The following is a 13,435-nucleotide window of genomic DNA, read 5'->3' as shown; positions in this document are numbered from 1 at the left end:
CAAGGGTCAGCCTTTCACCTTGCCCCCAACCAGGCAAACTATCACAACAGACGCTTCAGACTATGCCTGGGGGGCACACATGGCAGGACAATGCATTCAAGGCCTACGGACTGCAAATCAAAGAAAACTGCACATAAACCAAAAAGAGATGCTAGCTGTACAGAAAGCTCTGACCGCCTTCAAGGATCTTCTACATCCAGGACAACTTACAATAAAAACAGACAATACCACAGTAATGTGGTACATAAACAAACAAGGGGGCACACGTTCCTACCCTCTTTGCAGGCAAGCAATAATCTTATGGAACACGGCTCTGGCCTACAAAGTCCAGTTGCAAGCTCAATTCCTGCCAGGACAAAAAAACACATTGGCAGACGACCTAAGCAGAAACATCAAAGATCCCCACGAGTGGAAGCTAGACCCGCAAATATTTACAATGATAACTCAAAAATGGGGCCTACCAAATATAGACCCATTTGCCAGTCCTCAAAACTACCAACTGACAAAATTTTGTACAAGGACATTCCACCATCAAGCTTGGAAAGTGGACGCTCTCTCCTTCAGTTGGAAAAACCTGACAGCATATGCCTTTCCTCCATTAACTCTTCTCACAAAGGTTCTTTTGAAGGTCAAAAAGGAGAAACCTCGACTGATTCTCATAGCCCCAGACTGGCCACGCCAGCACTGGTACCCGCTATTGAAGAATATGGCTCACAGCCCACCATGGATATTGCCTCAAATACCTCATTTGCTCATGCAACAAAACAGATTCTACACAGCCAACTAAAAACCTTAAACCTGGCTGCATGGCAAATCTTTTAAACATCCAACCAGCCCCTCTTTCACAAGCAGTTCTAGATGTTATTCTAGAAGCCAGGAGGCCAAGCACCAGGAAGGCTTACTCGGACAAATGGAAAAGGTTTTCTGCCTGGAACCAAGCTAAAAGCCAAGACACAACATGGGACCAACTTTTTTCTGGAAAAACTAACGTTACCTCCCTTTGAACCAGCTTTCTCTGCAGACCTTCAGTTCCTATCTTGGAAGACTGCCCTGCTCCTGGCAATAACTTCTGCTAGGAGAGTGTCAGAATTACAGGCACTAATGGCAGTGGAACCTTTCCTCATTTTTCATCAAGACAGAGTTTCTCTACGAACTAATCCTTCCTTCATGCCTAAGGTGGTTTTCAGTGTAGCTTTAAATCAAACCATCCATCTACCCACTTTCTTTCCCAATCCACAGAACAAAGGTGAGAGACTCTTGCATTCCTTGGACATTCACAGGCAGCTTCGTATTCACTGTTGCAGTCCTGGTTACCCTCCCTCCAGCCCCCTGACTTCTATTGTTGCAGTCCGGGTTACCCTCCCTCCAGCCCCCTGACTTCTATTGTGGCAGTCCTGGTTACCCTCCCTCCAGCCCCCTGACTTCTATTGTTGCAGTCCTGGTTACCCTCCCTCCAGCCCCCTGACTGCTGTTGGCTCTACTGTTGCTTCTTGTTTTATGTTTCTGGTGTGTATGCTTTTTTTATGGAGGTGTAACATAACATATAATTGCTTCCCACTGTGGGGGCACCTGACATTTGGGGCAAGAAAAACTGATGTGATGGTGTCGGCTGCAAGTTTTATACCCCTGACCTGAAGTCATGCAAGAAGAGACGGCATGCGACGAAGAAATCCGAAGATTAGTATTCAGGCCGGCTGAGGGCTACCTGCAGACAGATAACCCAAATGTGATGGCTGCAACAGTGAATACACTCTAACCTCTAAATTTATGGTAAGTGTACACAACTGTACTTTTTTAATCCGATTGGTCCTATGAGTTCAAGTAAGAAGGTGAGAGTTATCCAGTTATTTCCTGAATGTCGTCGCGGATGTGTCTGCATGAAAATGGAGCCTTTACAGAATTTTAAGGGCTTGCGCCTCCTTCAGAAACTTTCTAAACGGAAGTTAAAGTAAGTCGGCGGGAATTTTACTTAAGTGAAGCTTTACAACTTAGAATGCTAACAGATGTACTATACAAGTCCTGAGCAATTTAAAATGTTCATTTTTAATCTATATACTTATTTGTGGCTGTCATCGTTAATAAATGAGAGAGTCACCATTTCTAATTTATGAACAAATTAAGTAAACAGCTGAAACCTCTAAAAATAAGGCATTATTCTAAGTGACTGCAAATGTATACTAAACATTTTATAGCGTCTGTTGTCATTTTAAACATGCACTTCCAGCCACCACACAACCCCCCCAAAGCAGTGGAACAGCAAAAAAGTATAAAAATCAGTTGAGCAAAAACACCACTTATAACTGTAACACTCTTTATCAGGACTTCATATGGCATTTGTAAAGTTTTTGGTTTCTAATCTAAAGTCCTTAAAAACATCCTGTAGAGTCGCATGAAGTTTAGCCCATGTAAAACAAAATGCATTACTTTGTGTGGTTCCAGGGTGTCTTAAAACCATCTACATTGCAATATAATATACATATGGTATTGAAATATTGGTGCTGCAGTAGCGCTGTTGCCTCACAGTAAGACGTTGTCCCGTTCGATTCTCAGCTAGAGCGTCTTCTGTCTGGAGATGTGTGTGAATGGGCGTACCTTCGTTGAAGGTTGTACGTCAGGGCCGGCAACTCGGCACGTAAAAATCTACTGCCAATCATTAGCGAACTGGAGTTCTGCTGTGGCTACCCCTAACCGGGAAAAGCCGAAAGACACATTCATTGAAATATTTTTGTCTCTGGGTTTTTTCTTTTGCAGACCATTCATTTTTTTGTTGTTGCTTGTCTTTTTTTAATGTGTGATTGGTGTCCGTAAGTTCTACTTTATTAAGTTCCTTTGTTGTACAGAGTTGTTGGCTTCAAATGTTTTTGTTCCTTCCTGTAAGCAAAGTCTTATTTTGGCAGGGAAAATCATTTGATATTTAACACCAGCCTTTTTTAGTGATTTTGTAAGGGAAATGCATGCCTTTCTTTTTGATATGACAGAAGAGTAGTCATTGTCAAATCTAACAATATTGCTGTTTGAGGTATTTGTAGATAATGATCTATGGGCTCTCAGAATGCTGAAAGATAAATCTTCCGGCAGATTTAAAGTCTTTGGGAGCCAAGTAGTTATGAAACTCACCCTGCTGATGCCAGAATCTTGTATTGTTCCTTCTAGCCCCATTTTCCAGGTCATCCAGTTTTAAGTTTGTTTTGTTGTAGAAGGAGGTCGATACTTTTCCTTTCTATTAGTCTGCAGTCCCGTTGGACATGGATTCTTTTGGTGCTGTAATTTGGACCGTTGCTGCAGGAAGTCATGTCATAGTTCACTGTGTTGAGTAGGGTCCTCTTATTTTATCCATTTTCAGCATCATATCTTGAATGTGTGTAAGGAAGGACTGCAACTCTTTCATAGAGTGGTCCTTTTGAGTAGTCTAAGGATGCTTCTTGTTTCTTCAGTTGTATTTTTTTCTTTTTCTCTAAAATTTGACGGGAAAATAGGAAAATTATAAGATGAAAGTTAATACAGATATAAACCTTAAGGCTTCCAGATTTTGGATTTATTACTTTCAATTAGATATCTGTGTATTTTGCAAATAAACCCTGTCAGAAGTTTTGAAATACTGCAGAAAAATTGTGCTACTTTCTGCCTTCCATCCAAGCCACATCCCCCTTTTGTCAGTTTTTAATTTGTGCATTTTAATCACAAAAGTTTAAACAAAAGCATTCACAGTTATGTTAACTTGCTGTTTTATTTTTTTATTTTACAATTCATTCTAAATCCCGTTTAACTTCATTCTTTTTGTTCACCAGTCCCTCAGAGCAGAAACTTGCTTGAATGTTTAGTTACTGGTGTCTAGAATGCGAGTCCTCTGGCCTTTACTACAAATTTAGCACATTGTGGAGCTGTGTTGTATGACTTGCTTGTGGCTGAGGCCTCAGGCCTTTGAGATACTCGCCACTTACTTTGTGGTGCTGATCTCTGTAGTTTGGTGGGTAGAAATGCTTGTTGTGAAGTGATGCTTTCATCTTCACCAAAGAGTGTGTTGGACATTGCAAGGTGGAGTACATACTGGCTAATTTTTTTAATTTCATTATACGAGACATTACAGATTTATACAACAAAATTGCATATTTTATGGTATTTAATTTGTAACCACAAATGCATTTATTTCCATTTTTCTGGTCAATTCCCAATAGAAGTGGCAGTTTATTTTTTTTATTTTGCAAATCTTGAGTCGCCCTTTAAGCTTTTTTGGGGGTGGAATTGGGTACTCATTACATGCTATCTTAAAGCTTAATGGAGTTAAAATTCTGACTGTTTAGCAGAGTGGCATAAACACTGTCTCTGTACAAGATGTGCATCTCGTAGACATACTTGCATTTCTAATGTTACCTTTTTTGTGTGTCTGGATTTGAGAGAACTTCATTTTTATCTGTAAGGTGACATTTTTGAGTACTCTGATTGTAAAACTGCCTTAACCCTTCACTGTCATTAAAGACACCTGGTTTTGTGTTACAGGAATTTTACTTTTTTAGAGTAACGTAGTGCAGCTGGGTATGTCTGCTTTAAGAGGACTTTTCAGATATTTGGGGGTGGAATCATATTTAAATTAACCGTTTGGTATTGTGTTATGGAAAAGTTGAAGTTTTGTGGTGGTGTGACTTGGCGATGTGATGCTCACCTTTAGTTAAATTCAGGAGTTTAAAAAAACTGAAATCCCCTCCCATATAGGGTCTATATCAGAACATTGAAGTATTAAAACTTCGAATGTTCTGATATCTAACACTATTCAGCAAACGCTAAGAATAGCGAAGCTGCAGAACAGCTAATTCTTTCCTCTGGAAAGAATTTGGTTGGCCGTTTCTGTGGCTTCGCTATTCTTAGCGCTGTGGTGGAAAGTTAAGGGTTTGGTTCAGGTAAGTGTGTGATTGTTTGTACATTGGGGTTAGGGATGGGTTAAGTGAGTTAGGATTAGGGTGCGGGTTAGAAGTGTGTGCGATAGTGGCGGACATTAGGGTTTGGGTTAAGTGGGTAGATAGTAGTGTATGTTTAGTGTAGCATTAGATGTAGAAATTTAAGTGTATGTGTGTGGTTGCTGTTTGCTTGATGTGCTTGTGTTGTGTATGTGTTTCGGAGCAGCGAATTTTTTCCCTGGGAAAAAATGTGCTGTTCTGAATGTTCGAGGTTTTCATGTTTAGATGTTTTGGGGCCGATGAAATAGCGTTCGCTATTTTCATCTTTCAATAACGTGATATAAACGCTCCAATATATCCCACCATTAAGATGTGAGACCTCACTGTAAAGTACTTGAGTTGGAATTGGGTGTTGCCTTGTTAGTTCTCAACATTGTGTAATTGTAGTTACTTTCTCTGTTATGATGATGATGTGATTTTATTATGTGCAAAACAGTATTGCACGTAGGTTAACCGATTTGTTATTAAATTGCAGGGAGAGTTCGATATTTGAGTTCGTCGTTATTTTCGTTCACACATTTAATGGCACTTCATCTTGGCGACAATTCATTATCGCACATTCCTCCTGACATTGCCAAGCTTCAAAACTTGGTTTATCTAGATCTGTCCTCGAACAAACTTCGAAGTTTACCAGCAGAACTTGGGAACATGGTTTCTCTCAGGTATGCCGCTTAAACTTTTTATTAATACTTTCCATCAAGTTTTCATTTTCAGAGACTTAAGGTTTTTGCTGTCTTTTTGTATGCCCACATCGACCAAATGTAATCTGACCACTGCCTGTAACGCTTGCAGAAATCAAGTAATTCCGTAATTTGAGTCGATTACCGATGCACTATACAGTACATAATACAAGTTGTGATGCAGCAAAACTGCAATGTAAATTATAAGCAGTGCTAGGCAGGCTAAAACTGAAGTAATGCCGTAAGACTGGTGAAGTAAATGTGTGTTCAGAGAGCATTGAAAAGGGCTTGGGCTAAACTGCAATGTAAATTATAAGCAGTGCTAGGCAGGCTAAAACTGAAGTAATGCCGTAAGACTGGTGAAGTAAATGTGTGTTCAGAGAGCATTGAAAAGGGCTTGGGCTAAACTGCAATGTAAATTATAAGCAGTGCTAGGCAGGCTAAAACTGAAGTAATGCCGTAAGACTGGTGAAGTAAATGGGTGTTCAGAGAGCATTGAAAAAGGCTTGGGCTAAACTGCAATGTAAATTATAAGCAGTGCTAGGCAGGCTAAAACTGAAGTAATGCCGTAAGACTGGTGAAGTAAATGGGTGTTCAGAGAGCATTGAAAAAGGCTTGGGCTAACTTTCCATCAGTCAGAGAGACTGTAACATCTACAGGACAGATACCTGACACCGAACTGCTTTCCACACAGCTCCAGGTGCATTCTAGAATCATTAGCAGTCCTTCTCATTTAAGGTTGACCGAAACCAAGTTATGTTAAGGTATAGCAAGTTAGATTCATAAGAACAGACCTCTTGGCAGCTGCCAGCATGTGTATATCAGTGTCATTTTGTAGCATTGTCTTGACATGCTATTGAAAAGCCTGTCTGCATAATCCTGCACTTGCTACATGCCTTTGCAGTTGGTATTTCAAAGGAGGTAGTGAGAAGTGTTACAGTATTGTAGTGCCTATACAACTGTTTTATGGTCCTTTGGTAGAGTAACGTGTGTTTAATTCTGGATCTATCCTGTAGATTGAATATAAGGATTTAACCACAGCTGATGGTTTGTTCTCCACCGGCAGCTTTCAGTCTACGTACTACCTTTGTGTTTGGATACAAACTTCAACCTGTTTCTACCTTGTAATTTGGCCAGAATCTGGGATAGAGCCTTTTGTCATCTATGCCATTCAAAACCCTCATTTTTATCTGGGTCTAGCTTGTTGCCATTTAGTCAAGACGCCTTTCATGCACCACCCAATCCAGTGAAACGACACATCTGTGCTTGGATAGAGAGGTGTAGTGGGATATTTTCAGTGTAATGTGCTTCTCCTTTGGAGTTCTAATGGCAGCATGCTCACAGTGAACAAAAGGAGGGAACAAAGATCAAACCATGCTGAATCCAGCAAGTCAGCAGGAAGTTGCAAAGAAGTTATTGTGGAAACCACCTACTAACATAAGTCTCAAAACCTAATAGGTATGCCACTGTCTGTGGCAGTAAAATGTTGATTGGTTCCCACCATTGTCTGTGGCAGTAAAATGGTGATTGGTTCCCATCGCTGTCTGTGACGATAGAACGGTGATTGGTTCCCACCGCTGTCTGTGACGATAGAATGGTGATTGGTTCCCGCTGCTGTCTGTGACGATAGAATGGTGATTGGTTGCCGCCGCTGTCTGTGACAGTAAAATGGTGATTGGCTGCCGCCACTGTCTGTGACAGTAAAATGGTGATTGGTTCCCGCCACTGTCTGTGACAGTAAAATGGTGATTGGTTCCCGCCACTGTCTGTGACAGTAAAATGGTGATTGGTTCATGGGTGTTTAAGATTCCAAGCCTTAATGTCAGGTGCTGAAGAGTGATAAGTGAGAGAGAGAGAGAGAATAAAGTTGCAGTGTCGTTCTGTTTATGCTGCCTGGTTCTGAAGTCATTGTCATAAGCCATAGTCCATTCGAATGCAGGTGATAATCCAAGTAAACATGGGCCTACCACTTTTTGTATACTTTATGCAATAAATAGGAGTTGAGTGTGAATGGCTTTTGATATTATACAGATCAAGATGTGGCTTAATTTTGGTGCGTTTGCTGACCAGAAATGACCAGCTTTGGGAACTGCAGTCTACACTGTAATGTGTAATAGAAAACCTACAGTAATCAAAAGCAGGATGTCTTTTTGTTAGGCAGCATAACTTATAAGAAGCAAGGTGTCAGCAAATTACAACATCCAGAAGTGATAAAAGGAAGTGCAAAGTGATGTCGTCATACAGGAAATATGGAAGTTGTAGCTAAGCAGTTTGCATGAAGTGCCATGGAAAGCCGCACCAGTTAGTACGCGGCACTCTACAGTAGTATGCGGTGGTTGGCTGTACAAGTGACTGAAAGTGTATCCAATATGTTAGGGGGGGTAAGGTAGTGCTGATTCTTTTCATTGTTTGTGGCTCATTAGAGGGGGGGGTAAGGTAGTGCTGGTTCTTTTCATTGTTTGTGGTTCATTAGAGGGGGGGGTAAGGTAGTGCTGGTTCTTTTCATTGTTTGTGGTTCATTAGAGGGGGGGGTAAGGTAGTGCGGATTCTTTACATTGTTTGTGGTTCGTGTATAAATAGGAATAGTCCGAGCTTATACATCAGACAAAGATTTACAATAATATAAGCCCTGCATAGTAGGTATTGAGTTTGGGTAAGCCACATTAGCAGTTCCATTTTATAAGTATATGACTTTAATACATTTTTGAGTAACTGCTTCACTAGAATGTACCTCATTTTGTGAAAAAGGGTTTTATCCTAGAGTTTGCCAGTACCAGTAGAAAAACAGGGTCATCATGCTTTATGTACACAGATGCCACCTGACACATGCTGTTCATTTTGGTTCATCTGCCATGAGAGAGAGGAATGGACAAAGGTGGACATTCTAGTGATTATCTGTTTGGGGGCAAACTTGACTAGATTATGGACAACTGCTGCCCAAATTCCAGCAATGCTAGGTGGTGCAGCAACATTCAGTAATGTGCATTACTGTGACGTGGTGCAGCAACATTCAGTAATGTGCATTACTGTGACGTGGTGCAGCAACATTCAGTAATGTGCATTACTGTGACGTGGTGCAGCAACATTCAGTAATGTGCATTACTGTGACGTGGTGCAGCAACATTCAGTAATGTGTATTACTGTGACGTGGTGCAGCAACATTCAGTAATGTGCATTACTGTGACGTGGTGCAGCAACATTCAGTAATGTGCATTACTGTGACAGCTAGCTTTAAACCTAGCTGTTTTATAAGGTTACAGAAGTTAATGCAGGAGAGGTCATTGTAGAATGTTGGTGAACAGGATATAGAAATGTTGGAGGAATGACTAAAATTTGGACATCTGTTAGGTCAAACGGCCCTTTTCAGCAAAATCTGACCTAGTAGGACTTTTTTTCCCATAGTGAAACATGCTTGTTTTGGATATAGTGAAGAGCTTCATGTCTTTTTTGTGTATGTAAGCTAACCCTGTGGTCTCAACATATTGGAAAGGCTAGAAATTCGTTCCATTTAGGACAAGGTTTGATAAAATATGAAGTCTTTGGGAGGGTGGATAACTGGAAGTAATGACTTGTTTTAATGTGGGCTGGGCTGTTGTCGTAGTCCAGTATCATACCGTGTATGAAGTCACTGCAGTGCAGTAAAGTGTGCAGAAGTTTCTTAGTCCCTTGAAGTGTTGAACATTCAGGTCTAAAGGGAAGTGAAAATATAGCACAAGACCATTTTGTATTTGTAAAGTCCATTGGCTAAATTGTAGAGCAACTGTCGAGATACAGGTGGTCCCTGACATATGTTGAGCTGGATACTTTCCTCAGGGGATTCTTTAAGTAAAACATTTAACCAAAGCAAAGGATAAAAGAAACTTGAATCATAGCACATGCCCTTGGAAAAAGGCTTTCTGGCAAAATTGTACCGAGTGCATCCAATCTGCCAAAGAGAGGTCTTTGTGGAGAGTAGGAAGGAATCCCACATAAAGTTGTAGGAGGAGAAGCAAAAGACTTTGGGGGTGTAGTATATGAGGAACCAGTAGAGATGAATGAAGACCGGGGGGGGCTCGGGGGGATTACAGGGGAAGTGATTTCTTGTTCTCATCTGGGCTAACTTCTGTTGAACTTGGGTACATTCATGGGGGGGGGGTGGCTGCTGTGCAGCTTTAATTGACTGAAGCAGTAGTTAAAGTGAAGCCGTTTCACCTAAATTTGGACAGCTGCTTAGTAGCACAGACGTTTACTTGTTTTAATGCATACAGTTGTAAACCCGTTAAGGTACTGCTATGATTAGTGACATGCAAAAGACTGTTTCTTGTAGCTGCATCTGGCATTGCTTTAGAAAATTGTCTTAAAACATTCTGTTATTTTTGAACAGCATCAGTAACACTGGCTTGTTTTTCTATATGCTCATGTCTCCATTATTTGTTCGTGCTTGTTCACTGTTGCACTATTGACTGAGATTCCTGCCTGCAGAAACCCGAGAACAGCTTGAATAGCGAACTTCACCTTCCATCTCTAGGCCCGATGGACACTCTCCCCTGATCATCTAAGGCATTGGTTTGTCTGGCAGTTAGCACTGAGGGCTCAAGTGCTAAGCTGTTAATGAACTGCTTCCTGTGGCAGGGGAGCTTGGTTCGATTCTTTCCACCTTTATTTACTTTCTGTGCGAGACTCTGAGCAAGTCACTTAACCATATGGTGCTCCCAGGTCATCCTTGAAAAGGGACAGATGTTCGTGTTTCAATGTTGCAGTCATTACATTTGGGTAATCTGCTGGCAGGTTGCCCTCGGTCGGCCTGATTAACAAAGTCTTGGGTCCTGCGTCGGTTGCTGTCCCTTCTTCCATGACATCAGGGGTGTAAAACATGCAGCCGATGTCATTTCATCAGTCTTTCTTGCCGTGCAGTGCCCGAAGCAGATGTTCATCGTGTTTCACTGTTGCAGTCATTACACTTGGGTTATCCTGCTGGCAGGCTACCCGCAGTCGGCCTGAATTCCAAAGTCCTGGTCCGGCGTCGGTTGCTGTCGCCTCTTCCCTGCCGTCAGTGCGCCAGGGGTATAAAAGATGCAGCCAACGCCATTTTCTTCAGTCTTTCTTGCCGCGCGGTGCCAGAAGCAAAAGCAGTTCGCAAGTGACAGTCGGCCGTCTCCTGAGGTTTTCAAAATCGAATTTCAGATCCGAAGTCTTCAATAAAGCTAAGTACCCCGTTGGGGAAACTTTTTTCTTGCTGCAGACCGATGTCAGAAAAAGTTAACAATTGTATTTCTTGTGGGAAGCAAATACCTCATAAGGATTTTCATTCTTGCTGTATTCCTTGCCTAGGCCCTGACCATGACGTTGCTAGCTGTCGGTTTTGTGCTAGATTTAACCAACGCACTAAGCGTCAGTACGATTTTGCCTTTCATTACTTTGGCCGAAGGTTTAATTATATAATGCCGTCGGAACAGCCGACCGGAGTTTATAAAAAGCGCAAGGAAAAGGACAGGCATCAGAGGTCCAAAACCGACGACGAGGCCTCCGCTAGGCCAGTCGCCAGTTCGCTGGTTCTCGGTGAGGTGCTTTTGCAGCCCCTGACGCCCGCTACCTCAGAGCCACAGGCCGCTTCTGACTCCCACGTGGAGACAACTAGGCCTCTGGATACTCAAGGTATTGGACACTCGGAAACTATTCCCTCAGATGGGTCCGGAGCTGCTGAGCAGGCATTGGCTTCTGAGGGTGTTTTCAGACCTAAATAGTTGTATGTCAAGCCAACCTCAGCTTCCAAGGCAAAGACTAAAACAGCTTTAAAGACAAAGAAACAAGTACAGCATTCTCCTAGACAGACTTCCATGCCTAAGAAACAGATGCTTAAAATGGCCGAAGACCTAATTACTTTGATCAGGGGTTCCCATCACCCTCCTGATAAGAAGCCTAGGCAAGACACAGAATATGTTTCTTCTGATCAGGTTTCCATTTTTTCAGACTCCTCTTCTGAACAGGGATACTCTCTTCCTCCCTTTGAGGATTCTGATGCTGAACAATCCATCCCTTCAGCCTCTCCTCCTGAGGATTATTCTTTTGGGGAAACCCTGCATACCGTGAGGGAGCATTTTCTCTGGGAGAGCCTAGATTACTCAGAATCTAAGAAAAGGCTCAGACTTTCTTTTACTGCCTCAGCACAGACCTCTTGCTATTCCACCTGTTCTAGACATTGTAGATGTATTTTCAGAGTCCGGCCTGTCTCCTGACTCTCTACCCCCCGCACCGGGTAAGCCAGACAGATACTACAGGGTTACAGATTCTCATAAATTTGTATATAAAAACCCTGCTGCTGACTCAGAAACTATATCTCAGGGTCCCAAAGGGGTCAAGGCTTCCACTGCAAAAAACCCTGTCCCCTCCGATAGGGATTCTAGGGCACCGGACAGATGGGGGGGGGGTTATACTTCTGCTACCTTGTCTGTAGGGGCTTTAAATTGTCAGTTTCATATGCTTAAATATCAACAATATTTAATGTCACTGCTCAAACAGAAAATGTTGACAAATTCTGAATGCTCTGAGAACAAGGAAATGCAGGATTTATTGCATGCAGCTGAACAAGTGGGAAAGCATACTTTGCAATGTGGTTTTGATTCACTGGAGGCCTCTTGCAGGGCTGCAGTTACAGGTTCTGTCATTAGAAGGCATGCTTGGTTAAAGGAACAGAATCTGCCTGATCATGTTAAAGCAAAATTATTAGATGCTCCATTACAGCATGATACTTTGTTTGGTGTTGAGGCAGAAGAAGTGTTGAAGAAAATGGAGGATAAAGCGAAATCTATGCAGACAGTAAAGGATTTCTTACAGGTACAGCCACCCAGATTTAGCAGGAACTGGCCTTCTAAGAATTGGGTCCTTTCCAGTGTCAGACAGGCCACAAAGAGGAAGATACAGGCCCCAAGGCTCATACAGGCCTAAACAATGGGGTGCTTTTACCTCCAAAAGCGGAGAAGACAAATCACAGTCATATAGGAAACAGTCCCAATGACTTTCTTCTGCCAATGCCAAGCACTTATCTTTTGGCAGCACCCTTAGGGGGAAAGCTAGCACTTTTTTCACAAAATTGGCACATGATCATCCAGGACAAATGGGTCTTGAATATAGTCACTCAGGGCTACAGGTTCCACTTTCACACCCTTCCAAAGACAAATGGTATGCCAGACTTGCCACACAATCAATGGGCAGAGGCTCAAAAGCAAGTTTCATCTCTCGTGGACATGAGGGCTATTCAGGGAGTACCACAGCAAGAACAGGGACAAGGATTTTATTCAAGACTTTTCCTGGTACCCAGAAAGGACAAAGTCTGGAGACCAATACTGGACCTGTCTATTCTAAACACTTTTCTGGACGTTCCAAAATTCAAAATGTTGACTCTGCAGCAGCTTCTGCCCATGCTGGGCAAGAAGGCTTGGCTTGTAACTTTGGACCTCAGAGGCATACCTGCATGTCCCAGTCAGACAATCTTGCAGAAGATACCTCAGATTCATAGCTGGCTCAATGCACTACCAATTCTCTGCACTGCCCTTTGGCTTATCTACGGCACCCAGGGTCTTCACAAAATGCCTGGCACCAGTAATTGCATTTTGCAGACAAAGAGGAATTCAAATATATCCTTACTTGGACGACTGTCTTATTCAAGCAGATAACAAAGACATTCTACTGAAGCATCTGGCGTTTGTAAAAAGATTACTAATTTGCCTAGGGTACACAGTAAACGAAAAGAAATCAAAACTAGTACCCTCTCAAGAGATAATATTCCTGGGTGCAAGCTTAAATGCAACTGCCCAGATGGCTTAT

The 13,435-nt window shown here is 42.2% G+C and overlaps 1 protein-coding gene across 2 annotated transcripts in view; it reads left to right on the top strand.

Moving 5' to 3' along the window:
- Positions 1-13,435, top strand: part of CNOT6 (CCR4-NOT transcription complex subunit 6) — a 1,957,714-nt gene that overhangs the window by 429,342 nt on the left and 1,514,937 nt on the right. For both annotated transcript variants that reach the window (XM_044068935.1, XM_044068934.1), the window contains exon 3: positions 5,428-5,614. In XM_044068935.1, coding sequence (XP_043924870.1) covers positions 5,428-5,614 — 187 coding nt within the window. The remainder of the gene's footprint in view (positions 1-5,427; positions 5,615-13,435) is intronic.

This window comes from Protopterus annectens, chromosome 4.part0 (genome assembly GCF_019279795.1).
Source record: "Protopterus annectens isolate FY-2018-M chromosome 4.part0, PAN1.0, whole genome shotgun sequence".
Classification (NCBI taxonomy): domain Eukaryota; kingdom Metazoa; phylum Chordata; order Ceratodontiformes; family Protopteridae; genus Protopterus; species Protopterus annectens.
This window is presented reverse-complemented; position numbering and strand designations above follow the sequence as displayed.